Source organism: Chiloscyllium punctatum, chromosome 11, assembly GCF_047496795.1.
Source record: "Chiloscyllium punctatum isolate Juve2018m chromosome 11, sChiPun1.3, whole genome shotgun sequence".
In the NCBI taxonomy this organism is placed as follows: Eukaryota; Metazoa; Chordata; class Chondrichthyes; order Orectolobiformes; family Hemiscylliidae; genus Chiloscyllium; species Chiloscyllium punctatum.
Genome location: NC_092749.1, coordinates 14621722 through 14640661, shown reverse-complemented (window position 1 = coordinate 14640661; position 18940 = coordinate 14621722). Strand labels below are relative to the sequence as shown.

The window sequence follows — 18940 nt, the reverse complement described above, 5'->3', positions numbered from 1 at the left end:
AATCTTCCTCCTCACACCTTAAAGATATACCCCTTCCCCATCTTCCCCACACCTGCCATTCACCTTATCTTGACCCCTTCATGATTTTATTAACCTCTATAAGGTCACCTCTCAACCTCCTACACTCCAGTGAAAAAAAGGTCCCAGCCTATCCAGCCTCTCCCTGTAATGCAAGCTGTCCATTCCCAGCAACCTCCTGGTAAATCTCTTCTGAACCCTCTCCAGTTTAATAATATCCTCCCTATAGCAGGGTGACCAGAACTGGACAGATTACTCCAGAGGAAGCCTCACTGATGTCTTGTATAACCTCAACATGATTCACCAGAATAAAAATGATGGACCTGGTCAAAGTGTTAACGTCTAAGATGAATGCAATCACTTTCTTCATTTCCATGTTACTTCTATTTGGGCAGGAGTATCAGAATTGCAAGGGGAGCAGGAGCTGTGGATGAATTCTCTCTCCCGCTGACATGAGACCGTGGAGCTAAGTGAAGAGTCCCACAGTCTGCCCTGGCATGGGATGATCCCGCAGGTTGGGTCGGTTTGAACTTAACCATCGAACCTCATAAAGGAACTCGGGGCTATAACCGGTTCGATGTGAAGGTGGACTAACGATGCTCTTGCCCTCCAGCTCGTGTTTAAGCGATGGACCAGGAGAGAAGAGGCAACCGTGTGGGCGAGCGAACGAAAGAGTGTGAGAGAAGCGGACGAAAGGTTGTTAAGAGAAAGAGAAATGAGGAAAGTGATAAAGCACAAGGTAAAAACTAGGGAGATAAGAGGGAAAACGCTGTGACTGAGGGAGTGGGGAGGAGCAGGAGGGATAGGATAGGGTAAGGGGAAAAGAGGAACGAGAGAATAGAGGCATGTGAAGAAGGAAGTAAAAATGAGAAAGAGACAAAGTGCATGGAAGGGAGAGAGATGGCGCAATCGGAGAGAATGTTAACTACAAGGCGTCCGAGACTGCAGGTCTGCCTTTGAGCATGAGGCTAGGGATTTATTGGTGTTGGACTCTGCACCGAATGTGCAGCTGCATTGTACAGGAGCAGTGGCTTGTGAAGTTTCACAGAGCTGGTGTTGCCAAGAGGCTCAAGTGGGGGGAGGGTAAGCCAACTTCAAGCCCCCAGCAGGTCATCAACATGTAATTTGACACTCCACAGAAAACACTGACTGGCCTTTGCTGACGCTGCTGGATGTTAAAGTGACACAGAAAATGTGGCAAAATTCCAATGGTGTGTGGAGGGGAGGGGGGGGGGGGTCAAATTGCTTTTCTTGCAGAAAGGAAAGTGGCAAATAAAATTGAGCCTGTACCAAACAGGGAATATTTTGGTTTTGAATTAGGGTTGAAGGAAACCTTGCAACTTTGAACTACTTGAGGCAGAATGTTGTGACTGAGCATTATGTCCACAACAGAAGGTGTTCCACTCTCCCACCCCCCACCACCTCCCCAATTTAACCAATCCCATTACATTACGCCGTCTTCTAGAGTTTAATTTGGATTAAGAATTTCCTGTCCCACTTGGACAAGGTGCTGCGCAATCTGTTCGAATGAGTTAGTCATTTCTTCCCTGGGTTCAAAGCTCATCGTATTTATGTGGCACATTCAATGTTACAGACCTGCTGCAGCAGTTAGCAGGAGTGTTATAAAGTAAACATTGAACCTCGGAGTCAAAAAAAAAGTCAGAGGTTGATTTATGAAACTTCTTAAAGAAGGAAAGAGGGGTAGAGAGCTGAGGCTCAAAGACATAGCCGAAAATGTGTTGCTGGAAAAGCGCAGCAGGTCAGGCAGCATCCAAGGAGCAGGAGAATCGACGTTTCGGGCATGAGCCCTTCTGAAGAAGGCCCGAAACGTCGATTCTCCTGCTCCTTGGATGCTGCCTGACCTGCTGCGCTTTTCCAGCAAAACATTTTCAGCTCTGATCTCCAGCATCTGCAGTCCTCACTTTCTCCTCAAAGACATAGCCACCAATTGAGTGGTTATGTGTCTTACATAGAATGTACATTGTGGAGATTAAGGTTATATCGAACATGCACTAAGGCACCTCAGAGTTGAATGTGGTGCATAGAGAAACGTTTATATCTGATATTCAATTTGAAATGTTTTCCCCTCAGCCTGTAGACCTGATATGGCATGTGCATTGTAAATATTAAGACTATTGTCAGACCAATGAGTGGAACATGCTGTTGTATGTTATTGCAAGTTCTGTTATATTCAAGTTTCGAAATGTTTTGTGGTTAATTTTTGTATTACGAATTTTATGATAAAACGTACCCTTTTGGAAAAAAGAAGTAAATCATGATGTGCTCCAGAGGCCAGAATTAGAGGACCATAAGACAAAGGAGCAGATGTAGGCCATTCAGTCCATCAGGTCCACTCCACAATTCAATAAGATTGTGCCCACCCTGATCATGCTCAACTCCACTTGCCAGCATTTTCCCTCCAACCCTTGATTTCTGTATTGATTAAAAATCTCCTCTATCTCAGCCTTCAATGTACTTAATGACTGGGCCTCAACAGCCCTCTGAGAGAATAAAATCCTCCCCGTCTCTGTTTTAAAAGTGTCGACCCTTTACTCTGAAATTATGCCCTCTGGTCCTGGACTCTCCAGCAAGGGGATACAATCTCTCCTCATCTCTCCTGTCAAGTCCTCGAAGAATCTGTTTCAGTATGGCTGCCTCTTATTCTTCTAAATTCCAATGAGCACAGGCCCATTCCTGATGAAAGGCTTTTGCCCAAAACTTTGATTTTTCCTGCTCCTCAGATGCTGCCTGGCCTTCTGTGCTTTTCCAGCACCATTCTAATCCTGACCCCAACCTACACAAGATCTAAGTCCTCTTCTGTGAGGATTAAGGGGCATATTTTTAATTTCATTTAAAAAACTAAAAGACATGTGTAAACCAAGCAATTTCTTTCACAGAAGGTTAGACATGTTGTACCTGAGCATTAAACTGAAATTCCTTTCACAATCTCTGGCTGGCTGTTAGCTCAAGAGTAATATTTCAACGTTCAGTGACGGCAATAATGTTCTAACACTTTTAAGTATAAGACTTCTTAAACTAATGCTTGGGTCATAAAATAAGATGTTATTTCACCAAATAGCATAGCCCAATCATAGCCAGCAATCTGAAGCTGCAATAGACAAACCAATGAGCATTAAACACTACACTCCAAAGTCAGGAGTCTCACCAGGCCAAGTTATAGTCCAACAGGTTTCTTTGAAATCACAAGCTTTCGGAGTGCTGTTCCTTTGTCAGGTGAAGTCAAGTGCTCCGAAAACTTGTGATTTCAACTGAACCTGTCGGACTATAACCTGGTGTCATGTAACTTTTGACTTTGTTCACCCCAGTCCAACGCTGGTACCTCCATGCCAATCCTCTTAACTGGTCATCTATGTAAGTGGGCAGTGTTCAAAGATCAGGAGACTGTAGATGAAAGGGCTACAGAATGCCACTGTTTAAGGAAAGATTAGAAAAAAATGACTAAATGATATCAAATGAAGAGGAAGAAATAAAAGGGTTATGGGGGAAAGATGGCCGACCCTATTACTATTGCATAAGAATGAAAGTTCAGCAAGTTACTACTAGCTAATCAATGGTTAACAGGGCATACAAAAACTTTGGATTTATAAATAGAAGCATTGAGTACAAAGGCAAAAAGATTACATTGAACCTTTGCAAAACACTGGCCTGAACTGGATCATTGTGCTCAATTTCGGGCACCATTGGCAAAGATACAGATCCCAACAGTCACTGCATCCAAGGTCAGATCGGTTTTCCTTCGTGTGCATCCAAGGAAAGTGATGGGACCAGACAAGTGTACCAGGCCGTGCACTCAGAGCATGTGCAGATCAACTGGCAGAGGTCTTCTGGGACATCTTCGACCTCTCCCTGCAGTAGGCCACTGTCCCTGCCTGTTTCAAGGGGGCCAACATCATCCCTGTGCCTAAGAAGGCTCATGCAGCATGTCTCAATGACTCCCGCCCAGTGGGCCTAACTTCAGTGGTCATGAAGTGCTCTGAAAGGCTGGTCATGGCATTAATCAACTCCAGTCTCCCCACCACTCTTGACCCACTCCAATTTGCCTATCGGACCATTAGATCCACATCAGATGCCAAATCACTTGCCATTCATTCACTCCTCCCTAGAACATCTTGACACCAAGAATAGCTAGGTAAGAATCCTACTCATTGACAATAGTTCAGCCTTCAATACTCTTATCCCCTCGAGACTGAGTATTAAACTGTACTCAGCCCCCTGCTGTACCCACTGTATACCCATGACTGCTTTGCCAAATACTAGACTAATGCCATTTACAAGTTTACCACCAGAGTTGGTCGAATCTCAGATAGCAATGAAACAGACTACAGATGGGAGGTGGAAGACCTTGAAAAATGGTGCACTGAGTATGCACCCCTGAGGGGCTCCAGTGTTGAGTGTTAGTGGGGATGAAATATTGAGCCCAACCTTCACTGATTGTGGCCTGTGGGTTGGGAAACTGAGGATCCAGTTGCAGAGAGTGGGGCTTAGTCCGAGATCACTAAGTTTAGTCATCAGTCTCGAGGGGATAATAATATTGAAGGCCGAACTGTAGTCAATGAGTAAGATTCTTACGTAGCTGTTCTTGGTGTCAAGATATTCTAGGGAGGAGTGAAAGGCAAGTGATATGGCATCAGTTGGCCTGATAGGCAAATTGGAGTGGGTCAAGAGTAGTGGGGAGGCTGGAGTTGATTAATGCCATGACCAGCCTTTCAAAGCACTTCATGACCACCGAAGTTAGAGCCACTGGGCGGGAGTCATTGAGACATGCTGCAGGAGCCTTCTTAGGCACAGGGATGACGTTGACCCTCCTGAAACAGCCAGGGACAGTGGCCTGCTGCAGGGAGAGTTTTGAGATGTCTGAGAAGACCTCTGCCAGTTGCTTCTCTGTGGTGCGTGTATGGAATGAGCCAGAGGAAGTGGTGGAGGCTGGTACAATTACAACATTTAAAACGGGACTGGATGGGTATATGAATAAGAAGGGTTTAGCGGGATATGGGCCGATTGCTGGCAAAAGGGATCACGTGAATTTTGGATATCTGGTTGGCATGGAGAAGTTGGACCGAAAGGTCTGGTTCCGTGCTGTATAGCTCTATGACTCTGTGACTCTGGGTGTTGGTGCAGGTGACATCATTTCACTGACCTTCTGTTCATAACAGAATGTATGTTACTGTACGTACTTATGTCACTGTATGTTCAATAGGCACCTTTAATGTTTAGTATCAGATGTTCAATAGGCACCATGAATATATACTCCCCTATAAATCATTAAGGAGTTAGGGAGAAACATATTTACTGAGAGATTGCTAAGAACGTAGAACCCACTATCATTAGGAACGGTTGAGGTGAATACCAGAGAAGTAACTAAGATGTGTGGATTCATTTGAAAGATAATTGAAGAAACATGAGTGAGAAATGAATGGCCTGGGCTGGTGTTGTTAAGGCATGTTCTTCCTCATTGTACATTGACCATCCATAAGCTTTACTCCAGGTCAGATCCTGACCTCTCCCTGGCAGTAGGAGTGAGATGCAGTACCTGGGGAGAGGGCCTGGAGGGTGGGTCAAGGGAGCAAGAGCTGATGGATAAGGTGGGCCCAAAAATCAGAGGTGGGAGACAAATGCCAGAAAGATACAAGTTCAGGGTCAGGGTGGGCAAGGGCTGCATTTGAGGGAGTTTGGCTCCAATGGGCTGCAGAAGGAAGATGGAACAGATTGGAGCATCTCAATCTGAGTGACAAAGAAACCTATGAGCTCCTTGTGCTTTCTGCTGCAGGTGAGGGTGGTGGGGCTAGGGAGATGGATTATGGTCTGGCGTACAGGGGTTATCTCTGCATTGCAAGATGATCCTGGGCTCCTGAGCGAGTTAAGCTGATGAGAGTAAAGGTGTTTTATGTGATCCGGTCACACTAAAAGCAGAATTTGATTATCTTTTAGTCATTCATATAATGTGGGTGTCACTAGCCAGCTTTTATTAGCATATATTTATCTAGTGGCTTGCTAGGCAATTTCAGACAGTTGAGTGTCAACCACATTGCTCTGGATCTGAAGGGAGACGAGACGAGTCAAGAATGACAGATTTCCTTCCCTCAAGGGCAGGAGTGAACTAGGTGGGTTCTTATGACCATAAACAGCTGGCTTTTAATCAAATTCAAATTTCACCATCTACCCCGGTAGAATTTGAACTCATGTGCCCATGTGGTTCTGGATTATTAATCCAGTGACTTTACCATTGCACCAGTGCCCCCTGAAAGAGTCCCAGCTGTTTTTACATTTTACTTACAGCTGACTACACAGATCCCAAGCTTGGGGAGCTGAGTTATTTAAACATGGCTCCCTGAGGAGTCACACAAAAGCACACTCTGTGTTCAGCATTTGGCTTCACACACAAAGAACTTTGGGATTTCTAGCATAATACTCCAAAGGTCCGCCCCTAACAATCATATCCTTCGACCCTTCCCTCTCTGGGAATCCAAGTAGTCACTTCTCGACCACATTATCACTGCTTTTATATCACAATGATTATTCTACAACCTGATTACATGTAGAGTTGCAAAGATTTCAGTTGTGCAGGTTTTAATGGCTTCTGCCACCTCAACCCAAAGCAACTACATCCATGACAATGCCAAATCACACTGTACAGTGTATTTCTCCAGACAATCTGGTCTGTTTTCTCACTCTCATACTCTTTTCACCTCACGTCCCCTTTATCACAATAGACTGTTCAACATAGAGTAACATTGTCAAACCTCTTCACAATCTGCAGAAAATCCAGTTACATCACTGCTAAACCTCTATTCAAGAAAGGAGCTGACCAAATTGGATCCTTATAGGTTTGCTACCCCACAATCTGGATCATTTTTCTGGTACCTCCCTATGCTTCTCACAGAATCACACAACACAGAAACAGGCCATTTAGCTCAATCTGTCCACACTCGTGTTTATGCTCCTCTTGAGCCTCCGCCCATTTTTTCTTATCTAGATTTCTCAACATAAATCCTCTGATCCCTTAATGAAATCCTTCAAACACTCCTGGTGGTAGTGAGTTCCAAAATCTCACCACTCTCTGGGTAAAGAAGGATTTCTTGGTGACTGTCTTGTATTAATGGTCTCTAGTCCTTCTCTTCTTGACAAGAGGAAGCATTTTCTCAGTATCCACTCTAACAAAACCTTCCAAAATCTGAAAAAATCCTTTATTAGGTCAACCCTCAGATTTCTCTTGTTGTTAAACTTGAAAGGTTTAGGAAAAGATTTACAAGGATGTTGCCAGGGTTGGAGGATTTGAGCTACAGGGAGAGGCTGAACAGGCTGGGGCTGTTTTCCCTGGAGCGTCGGAGGCTGAAGGGTGACCTCATAGAGGTTTATAAAATCCTGGGTGGCATGGATAGGATAAGTAGACAAAGTCTCTTTCCTGGAGGGGGGGAGTCTAAAACTAGAGGGGGTAGATATAGGATGAGAGGGGAAAGATTTAGAAGAGACCTAAGGGGCAACTTTTTCACGCAGAAGGTGGTATGTATGGAATGCGCTGCCAGAGGAAGTGGTGGAGGCTGGTACAATTGCAACATTTAAAAGGCATTTGGATGGGTATATAAATAGGAAGGGTTTGGAGGGATATGGGCCGGGTGCTGGCAGGTGGGACTAGATTGGGTTGGGATATCTGGTCAGCGTGGGTGAGTTAGACTGAAGAGTCTGTTTCTGTGCTGTATATCTGTTTGACACTATGGTAAGCATATCCCCTGCATTTCTAGTGCCATACATTAAATCTTATTTTCACCAAACATATAAAGCAGGAATTATCAGCAGTGCTTCACCCGGAGGCCCACTGAGAACGTTACCTAGCAGGATGACGAAACGTCTGGAAATGAACTTTCCAGCTCAGCGAGCAAACCTACATCCAGAACCTCAACCTGAGCTTCAAATCTTCTCAAAACTTGCTAAGATCTTTCCCAGTATTGCTACATTCTATGTGATTCTTTGGGATAGAGGTAGCAAGGACAAACAATGTCAAGCAGGTAGAAATAGGCAAGTTAGTGATAGCATGGCTAGGTCAATGGAAATGCAAATCAGGATCAGATTAGAAATGGAAGTCAATTTGAGGTGAAAACTTTGGCCACATTCCCTTCACATGGCCCTTATTGCTCTCCAGTAAGCATTTGATGGGAAGCATACCTATGCAGATAGGTTGGGGGCTCTGTTGTGATGCCTCCCCATTGCCAAACAGCCTGGTCAATGAAGCTCACTTGGGTGACAGAGTGGAAAAAGGAGTGGGAAAGGTATAAGAAGACAGCTCCTGGGTAGTCATAACCCAGATGTAATCAAAATCCTTGGAAGTGCAAGGAACTGGGACAGGATATTTCATTCTCCGAAACCATGAAGCATGTGTTTATAGAGTAGGCAACCACAGAGAAATTTGACAAGAATCACGATTGCCAATTCAAAATCAGACACACAGCCAAGTCTCTATTGTCAGTGACCTGCCCCAGTAACAAGAAATGGGTCAAATCTCAGTCATGTTGGTGACATTCAGTTCTACCAGGACATCGTGTTGCGTGCAAAAGTAGAGAAAGTGCCATCATATACAGTTTTATTTAACACAAACTGAGCTGCCAGGCAGAATGACAAATTAACCTTGGTGGTGACTGTATTTGTGAAATTTGCTTATTGGATCTGCATAGTTACCAAAAAAAGTCACGTAAAAGGTCAGATTTAAAATCTAATCAAATAAAGAGATGTGACTGCTACTGTCAGCTTAACGTCTAACCAGTTGGGTCTCTGAGGAGAGGTGGGAGTCTGTAAATATGCAGCGCGATATGCAACGCTTCCTTTTACTGAAGGTAGACAGTTGCAAAGCTGAGGTAAATTTGCTCATGACTCAATTTTAATATTCCAAAATTAGGCTCTGATTGGTTAGAGTGCTTTGCCCAAGCTTAACAAAAGTTGGCCTCAAAATTTGCCTGAGGACACAGATGAGGCATTTCCAACCTCCCACCATCTCCCCATACCCAATGGCATGGCTCCCATGGTGTTCGCTTCAGGAGGAAGACTCAAGCCTCTTAATAACATCCCCTCCCCACCCCCCCTAGCTAACACTTCTCCAACATAACAAAATCCCTGTCCTTTTTGTTTAGAGTCCCCACAGTGTAGAAACAGACCATTCGGCCCAACAAATCCACACTGACCCTCCAAAGACTAACCCACCCAGACCCATTCCCTTACTCTATTACTCTATATTTATCCCTGACTAATGCACCTAACCTACACATCCCTGAACACATGGGCAATTTAGTATGACCAATTCACCTAACCTGCAGATCTTTGGATTGGTCCCCTTCCAATTCTGGCCACGTACCCATCTGACTTTCATCTCTTGAACATTTGTGACCATTTGTTTGGCTACCCCAGCCTTGAGTTGCCTTTCTTCTTTTTTTAAGAGTCAGCGGCTACCCTCATATCTCACAGAGAAGGTGGATAGTCAAGGTCTTTTTCCCTGGGAAGGGGAGTCCAAAACCAGAGGGCATAGGTTTGAGGTGAGAGGGAAAAGATTGAAAAGGGTCTGGAAGGGCAACTTTTTCACACAGAAGATGGTGCATGCATGGAATGAGCTGCCAGAAGAGTTGGTAGAGTTGGGTAAATTGCAACATTTAAAAGACATTTGGACGATACATGAATAGGAAGGGTTTAGAAGGATATGGACCAAACAGGCAAATGGGAATAGAGTGGTGCTGGAAAAACACAACTTCACCATTCCTGATGAAGTGCTTATGCCCGAAATGTCGATCCTCCTGCTCCTCAGATGCTACCTGACCTGCTGTGCTTTTCCAGTGCCTCACTCTGGACTCTGATCTCCAGCATCTGCAATCCTCACTTTCTCCTAAGCAAACGGGAATAGCTCAGTTTAGGAAATCTGGTCTGGTCAGCATGGACGAGTTAGAACAAAGGGTCTGTTTCCGTGCTGTACGACTCTATGAATGCAAGATGGATGGTAAGTGAATGTGGTCAGGATTCAAACCTTTGTCCCAATGGTCCAGCAATTGATAAAGCACATCAAAAATTCAAGATTAGGTGAGGTGAATAGGCAATTCATGCTTTGGCTGTTGGGTATAAAATGCATGTGCCTATTTCTCATACATTGAATTCCTGGTTTAAAACTAATGGAATCCCACCTGATCAATTGACATCCTATTGATGTATTCAGAATTCTCATTCCCTTCAATAAAGAGGTCAACACCTCAACAGTTTGATGTAAAAAAGCTGCCTGTAACATTGCTGTAACACCTATGCAGACATCAAATGACGTGAAGACTCTGGGACTGCAGGCGTAGTTTACGGCGTTCCAGGCAGAATCGCACCCTTGCATCACACACACACACACACACACACACACACACACACACACACACACACACACCAATTAGCCCTCTAAAAACAATGACTGCAGATGCTGGAAACCAGAGTCTAGATCAGAGTGGTGCTAGAAAAGCACAGCAGTTCAGGCAGCATCCGAGGAACAGGAAAATCAACGTTTCAGGCAAAAAGCCCTTCATCAGGAATAGAGGCAGGGTGCCTGCAGCGTGCAGAGATAAATGAGAGGAGGGTGGGGTGGGGAGAAAGTAGCATAGAGTACAATAGGTGAGTGGGGGAGGGGATGAAGGTTAAGGAGGAAGGTGGAGTGGATAGGTGGAAAAGAAGATAGGCAGGTAGGACAAGTCACGGGGACAGTGCTGAACTGGAAGTTTGGAACTGGGGTGAGGTAGGGGAAGGGGAAATGAGGAAACTGTGGAAGTCCACATTGATGCCCTGGGTTTGAAGTGTTCCGAGGCGGAAGATGAGGCGTTCTTCCTCCAGGAGTCTGGTGGTGAGGGAGCGGTGGTGAATGTGGCCCAGGACCTCCATGTCCTCGGCAGAGTGGGAGGGGAAGTTGAAATTTTGGGCCACAGGGCGGTGGGGTTGATTGGTGCGGGTGTCCCGGAGATGTTCCCTAAAGCGCTCTGCTAGGAGGCGTCCAGTCTCCCTAATGTAGAGGAGACCGCATCGGGAGCAACAGATACAATAAATGATATTGGTGGATGTGCAGATAAAACTTTGATGGATGTGGAAGGCTCCTTTAGGGACTTAGATGGAGGTGAGAGAGGAGGTGTGGGCGCAGGTTTTGCAATTCCTGCGGTGGCACGGGAAGGTGCCAGGATGGGAGGGTGGGTTGTAGGGGGCGTGGACCTGACCAGGTAGTCACAGAGGGAACAGTCTTTGCGGAAGGCGGAAAGGGGTGGGGAGGGAAATATATCTCTGGTGGTGGGGTCCATTTGGAGGTGGCGGAAATTTCGGCGGATGATTTGGTTTATGCGAAGGTTGGTAGCGTGGAAGGTTAGCACCAGGGGCATTCTGTCCTTGTTACGGTTGGAGGGGTGGGGTCTGAGGGCAGAGGTGCAGAATGTGGACGGGATGCGTTGGAGGGCATCTTTAACTATGTGGACAGGGAAATTGCGGTCTCTAAAGAAGGAGGCCAGCTGGTGTGTTCTATGGTGGAACTGGTCCTCCTGGGAGCAGATCCGGCGGAGGCAGAGGAATCGAGAATACAGGATGGCATTTTTGCAGGAGGTAGGGTGGGAAGAGGTGTAATCCAGGTAGCTGTGGGAGTCGGTGGGTTGTAAAAAATGTCGGTGTCAAATCGGTCATCATTAATGGAGATGGAGAGGTCCAGGAAGGGGAGGGAGGTGTCAGAGATGGTCCAGGTAAATTTAAGGTCAGGGTGGAATGTGTTGGTGAAGTTGATGAATTGCTCAACCTCCTCACGGGAGCATGAGGTGGCGCCAATGCAGTCATCAATGTAGCGGAGGAAGAGGTGGGGAGTGGTGCCGGTGTAATTATGGAAGATGGACTGTTCTACGTAGCCAACAAAAAGACAGGCCTGTCTGTCTCTCCAGCTTCTCTCCCAAGGAGAACAGTCCCAACTCTTTCAATCAGCCCGTACGTGTGCCCATGGCTACCCCTTTGGTCTGGAGGAAGTGGGAGGATTTGAAGGAGAAATTGTTAAGGGTGAGGACCAGTTTGGCCAAACGAATGAGAGTGTCGGTGGAAGGGTACTGTTGGGGACGTCGGGAGACAAAGAAACGGAGGGCTTGGAGGCCCTGGTCATGGCAGTTGGAGGTGTAGAGGGACTGGATATCTAATCTAGCCCACTCTTTAACACTGCAGGTAGCATTAACAAATTAGCGGAATGGATAACTGAGGTTCAATGCAATGAAGTGTGAGGTGGTGCACTTTGGTTGGAAGAACATTGAAAGACATTACAAAATAGGGTGTACAACTCTCAGGGAGACCAAGCGCAAAGGTGTTTGGGTGCAGTTGGTGAAGTATACAGCATCCTCAGCCTAATGAAAAGAAGCACAGAGCAGGGAGGTGATGTTGAACTTGTACGAAACACTTGTTAGATCTCAGCTGGAATATTGTGTTCAGTTGTGGATGCCAGATTGTAGGAAAAGCATTAGAAGCCATACAGAAGCAATTTACAAGAATGGTTGCAGGAATGAGAAACTTCAATTCTAAGGGCTGATTGAAGGAGTTGGGACTCTTCTCCTTGGGAGAGAAGCTGGAGAGATTTGATAGAGAGATTTTCAAAATCATGAGAAGGCTGGGTAGATAAGTAGAAATTCTTCCCATTGGTAAAAAAATAAGAGTGAGAGGGCAGAGCTTTAAAGTGATATGCAAATGAAGCAAGGGTTTTGTGAGAAAAGCATCTTTTTCACACAGCAAGTGGTTTGGGTCTGAAATGCATTGCCTGGAAATGTGATGAAAGCAGGTTCAACTGAGGTATTCAAGAGGGAATTGGATGTGTATTTAAGGCGGCACGGTCGCTCAGTGGTTAGCACTGCTGCCTCAGAGATAAGGGTTCGATTCCCACCTCAGGCAACCATCTGTGTGGAGTTTGCACATTCTCCCCCGTGTCTGCGTGGGTTTCCTGTGGGTGCTCCGGTTTCCTCCCACAGTCCAAAGATGTGCAGGTTAGGTGAATTGGCCATGCTAAATTGTCCCATAGAGTTAGGTGCATTAGTCAGGGGGGAATGGGTCTGGGTGGGTTGCTCTTCAGAGGATCAGTGTGGACTTGTTGGGCCCGAAGGGCCTGTTTCCACACTGTAGAGAATCTAACCGAATAGGCAGAAATGGTGTGCAGGGATTTGGGGGAAGGCAGGAGATTGACAGCCGATGACAGAATCGGTGCAGGCCTCTTGGACAGATGGCCTACTTTGCACCATAACAATTCTGCAATAAGGGCAGATGGATGTGTGACCCATAGCAACATCAGGAATAATTCCTAGGCAGACATAGCTGAGTCTCAGTCCATTGTGCACTAGCTAACCAGGAAGTGCACCAAAAGTGGACTGGCATCATGCAGTACCCAAATCATACACATGGATAGAGGGTGGAGTATTTGAGGACAGAAGCTATGCTCTTAAGCATCAATGTTTCTCGCTAACAGGTCAGGAGGTGAGGACTTTCACTCCCACAATCTCAGCAAATGGTAAACTGGATTGGAATTTTGGGATAATACCCAATGGGATATTGGAGCTGGGAGGGTTGGGGGTGTCTGGAGCTCTCTCCAAGCTTCATGACATTGGTTTGCACGTTCATCACACCTTGTTGTCTAGCATCTAGGACCAGGCGGTAAAAAAAAGATGGTTAAGGATTACAGAAGGGATTTTCTGTTGCAGTCTGTGAATTCTTCCTTTAACTTGTTTTTGGGAAATGTGGAGGTGAAATAAGACAGCATTCTCCTCAGCATTGGATAATATTCCTAACAAGTAATTTTTTAAGTGTTCTGCCCAAACTGTCACATTCTGTTCTATGTTTAATGCAGTTGCTGGTTTAAATGCAGCACCCGCTGGTTGTTCTTGAGAAATCTAAAACAGCTGTCAAGTACCTCAATGCCTTAAGCAGACTGCTTCAGCTCCTGAGAGAGACAATACCAAGACTTCTGACAGGAATCATTGGTTTACCCAATAGGAGAATAAAGAAATTTAAGATCAGAATTTAAAGACACTTCTACAATACTGCATACAATTCTGATATACATTATTTTGGAAGACTATTGTTGAACTTAGGAACGATTTACAAGCATGTTGCCAGGATTGGAGATTTCAGCTATAGGGAGAGGTTGAATAGTCTGGTCCCATATTCCCTGGAGCATTGGAGGCTGAGGGGTGACCTTGTAGAGGTTTATAAAATCATGAGGGGCATGGATAGGGTAAATAGACAAGGTCTTTTCCCTGGGGTAGGGGAGTCCAAAACTAGAGGGCATAGGTTTCAGAATGGAAAAATTTGAAAAGGGGCAACTTTTTCACAGAGGTGGTGCATGTATGGAACAAGCTGCCAGAGGAGGTGGTGGAAGTGGGTACAATAACATTTAAAAGGCATCTGGATGGGTATATGAGTAGAACAGGTTTAGAGGGATAAGGGTCAAATACTGGCAAATGGGAGTAGGTCAGGTTGGAAGGCTGGGTGGTGTCGACAAATGTTTATTTCTGAGCTGTATGGCTCTATAACCTTCCATTTAAACCTCCTAGTTTGTGTCACAAGTTTCAGATTCAACAGTCTGTGTAAATCAGATGCCCCTTACCACTCCACAATGTCAGCAGCCCAACCCAACCTACAGACACCATCTTTGTACTTCAGGAATCACAGGACAGTGAGAGAAGCTGCACTAAGACATCAAATCCAGAACTCGCTGTCCCACCACCCTTCCACTCCAGAGCTCAATCCAAACACCGACTGGCTGCAGTTTCTGCAACTTTTTCAACCAGCCATTGTGCACGTAAAACTGTTTCACACTCCTTCAGCATAAGCAGAGGCACACAGATTGAGAACAGGACAGACAGAAGTGTAGATAGAGAGCGAGACACACACACACACTGAATAGGAGACGAGAGAGAGACAGACACAGAGAACAAGTCACACAAAGACAGATTGTGAAAAGCAGCGAAACACACAGCCCTCAACTACAAAGAGAGACACAGATGGTTAGACAGAAATTACAAAAAAAAACCCAGAAATAATTAGCATACAAAGATACAGGCACCATGAAGGAGAACACACTGAGATATTTGAATAGAGGTACCCAAGGAGACATACATGTATCCCTTCATTCACACATCTCTCCTCCCTCCATAAATAGGTAAAAACAAGAGACAAGAACATACACAGAACAGAGGTTCAAACAACCGCATGCCCAGACAAAAGGGATTACAAGGCTCTTCCTGTTTGGCAGATTGTCCTGTTACCAGTTAGCGGTCTCCCCCACCCCCGAACATGTTAATAAGGCCACGTGGAGAGATTTCACCCTGAAGCCATTCAGAGGAAGAATGCCATCAAGAGATGAAGAGGTGGCAATGAACGGTGCCTTTACAACACAGACACCTCTCTCCAACAGAAGCTAGTGAGTTGGGAGGGCTGCAGGGGCATGATATATTCTTAACCCGCACTTCACCTCCCAATTGTTAAAGCTAAGCAAACAAAATAAAGACTGCTTGGAAAAAAAAGCTAGAAAATGGTTCAGCTGAAATGCCTTTTTGTGATCCTGATTTGATTGGACGAATCCCATTTGCTTCTCTTGCTTTTTTGTGCCCCTCCCAGAGCCACTATAACCCCATCCCCCACCTCCTCGACTCCTAGAAGTTACATAGTAACTTGATGCAAAACACCAGTCTACTTAAGGCTATGTTGTCAACAGTACTGAAAACAAATTTCTTGACAAAAAGATTAACCATTGACAGTTACTGTAATCTCCAGGGTCTTTATTATAACCTTCTCAAAATAAGTGAAGCATTGAATAATAAATTAAGAAAACACACATTTCTGCAGCAATACTTAAGTTTCGTAAAAAAATACTGTCCATTTTTTTTCTCTTCCCTCCCCCTCAAAAAAAATGGCTTCAACACAGAATATCATGTAAACGATAAATCGACATTGAAGTGGTAAGTAAACAGCAAACAAGGTGGTTTTTTTAAAAAGAAAATTTAACCACCTTGAGAAATGTTTTAATCGCACACAGACACAAACATGCACACAAACACGTGTACACATTCCACTCTGCAATGTCCTAACATTTGAGAGTCAGAAGGTGTGTGGGGGGGGGGGGGGGGGGGGGGGGTGGGAGGGGGGAGGGGAGGGAAGGGGACACAGTTAAGAAAATCTAGTCAAGGCTGAAGGAATGTTAAATCTTTTGTGTCAAGACTATTGTCACTGGTTTTAAGTTACAGTACCCAAAGGGCCTGGGGGGCATCTTCACTGCAATTGTTTTAAAACTAACTGAATCAAACTGATACATACATTATCATACCACAGATCAATGAAAATTAAAAAGGCTGTTGTCGTGCACATCTTGGTAGGATTAAAATAGAAAAGAATGGTGATTATAATTCCATTAGCTGTCTTCACAAAGCTTTTGAGGAAACTATACATTGTTCTCTCTCCCCCCACAACAATTTTGCTTCAGTACATTTGAAACATACCCACACATTTCTCTTTCAAAATAAAATCTGCTTTGCAAAAAAACAACCAAGTTGTGCGATCAAAGTTTCTGACTGGGGGTGCTCCACTGTTTTCTAAGTGGTTGGTTTCAGTTTTCTTTAAGGAACATTTAACAGGCCATTAAAGACATCAAAAGGAAAATTACATGTAGAGAGTGGTTACATGTGCAGTGAATGGGTTATCAAACAACATGATTTAAACAAAAAAAAGTCACTCAGTTGATGAACAGATATTTAAAATCTAAAACAACAGATTCACACTCTCTCTCTCTCTCTCACTCGTTGCAAAGAATAAATCTTTTGAGTTCAGTAGATGGAAGTCCTTTTTTTTTGCATTTCTCTTTCAAGAATCATTTTTCAGTTCACACTTTTAGCAGCTCACCCGACTGGTTTGTTGTTTACAAACAAAGTCAGTCATGAAGTCGAACTCATTCTGTCCCAGCCACAGTTCAGGCAGTTCCTTGATGCGATCCAAACCCAGTTCGATCACCAAGGACATGAGGACCTCTTCATCGATGAAGTCAGTGTCTATGGCATTGGGGGGCAGTATTGCTGCAGACATGTGGTGACTCGGTGTCATTGAAGAGCTGTGATGTTTTACTTCCCTGTACTGTTGCTGCTGCTGCTGCTGCTGGTGGTGACCCAAGGCGCTAGCAGGATGCAGGTCCGTCATGCTGTAGTGTTGTTGCTGGTGGCCGTAGTATTGGTTGGTCAGCTTTTGTAAATGCATGCTCGCTGCAAGCTGTGCTGCAGGGCTGCTCCCAGCCACTGCTTGTCCCATATACTGGGGATGGGGAGGATGCGAGTGATGCTGTTGCTGCTGCTGTTGTTGCTGTCTAGATGTGTACCTGATGCTGGGGGGCATGCTATTCAGATGACCAACCGGACCCCCTTGTCTGCTGCCAGGGACCAGTGCATGCCTCATGCTGCCACTGGAGGTGTTCACGTTGCTGGGTCCAGGGTAATGCAGCAAGGAGGTAGCGGCCGGGTGCTCACCCACCATGCCGCTGTAGGCGTGCTGGTGCTGGGGGTAAGGGTTCAGACTCATCCGCCGGACGTGAAGCCCGCTATGCCCCTCCGGGAAACGTCCGTGGCTCATCATACGCTCGGCCATCGCCCCTCCAACTTCAATGCAGATAGGGAAGGGGTTAGGAAATAAATAAATGCACTTGTGAATGAAAGAAGGCAATGAAAAAAAAAATAAACGATCTCAACAACTGCAAAACGTACACATTGGACAGATCACAACTCCATGCATTCTCCCAAGAGCAACTTTATCCAACCCTTTCTTCTTGCCAAGACTGAAAATTTGTACAATTTGTAACTTACCTCTTTTGCAATAAATGCACTTTCTGAGCTCCTGTGTGCTTCTTTCACTGATCTCTGGGCAAAGAAAGAATAATATTGATTATTCTGCTTTCCTGCCTTTGCACATTCACCAACTCCTCTTTATATCTGTCTGTATGCAGACTATTCTCAGCTGCACTCTTCCTTATGTCTCTCTCTCCCTATATATATATATTCGTGCTGCTAAGCTAAAGGATCAGGCACCGCAAACTCGGAACGATTAAGCAACAAAAGATGTTCACTCGGCTGCCTCGGCCACTCTTAATATAGGGCTCCTGAGGCCAGCCTCAACACCCGGCACAGACTTCCTCTGGAATGTGGATCAGGATCAGGGAGTCAAACCGAATACCAGGCGTCAGAACCTCCGCCACTCAACAGAACAGGGAAACGCGAAAAGAAAACGCAGCAACAGATTCGTTCATATAAAACAAATTACTGCAGATGCTGGAATCTCTACTGAAAACAACAAATGCTGGAGATCACAGTGGGGCAGGAGGCGTCGTTGGCATCTCAGCTCTGATGAAGAATCATCCAGACTCAAAACCTTAGCTTGCTCTCTCTCCATGGATGCTGGCTGACCTGCTGTGACCTCCAGCATTAGGAACTGGGGGGGGGGGTGCTGGAAATCAGGAACAAAACAACAGAAATTGCTGGAAAATCTCAGCATCTGTGGAGAGGGAGGCAGAGTTAATGTTTCAAGTCCAGCAATTCTGATTCGGAAAACATTAGTCGTACAGAATGCATTATTTGTAGCATTTATCTGTGACGCTAGCAGGAGAAACTCACACAAAAAAAAAGATGTTGTTGGAGAAACTCAGCAGGTCTGGCAACATCTGTGGAAGGGGAAAGCAGAGTTGACATCTCAAGTCTCGTCTGACCCTTGTTCAGAACTGAAGTTGTGGAGTTTTGAAGGAGAGCCATTGGGTCATAAGAAATGGGAACAATTGTAGGCCATTCAGCCCCTCAACGAGGTAAAAACAATGGCTGCAGATGCTGGAAACCAGATTCTGGATTAGTGGTGCTGGAAGAGCACAGCAGTTCAG

General features: G+C 45.2%; 1 protein-coding gene across 1 annotated transcript; it reads right to left on the bottom strand.

Moving 5' to 3' along the window:
• Positions 1 to 16172: 16172 nt before the first annotated feature.
• cited2 (Cbp/p300-interacting transactivator, with Glu/Asp-rich carboxy-terminal domain, 2) lies at positions 16173 to 18154 on the bottom strand. The gene is made up of 2 exons (XM_072580319.1): positions 17880 to 18154; positions 16173 to 17675 (listed from the first exon to the last, which is right to left on the bottom strand). Exon 2 carries the CDS (start codon positions 17662 to 17664, stop codon positions 16921 to 16923), a length of 744 nt encoding a protein of 247 aa, XP_072436420.1. The 5' UTR covers positions 17665 to 17675; positions 17880 to 18154; the 3' UTR covers positions 16173 to 16920.
• Positions 18155 to 18940: the final 786 nt, after the last annotated feature.

Bases quoted from the DNA above. Each gene is read 5' to 3' on its own strand.
- cited2 (XM_072580319.1), bottom strand. From the start codon at position 17,664: ATGGCCGAGCGTATGATGAGCCACGGACGTTTCCCGGAGGGGCATAGC.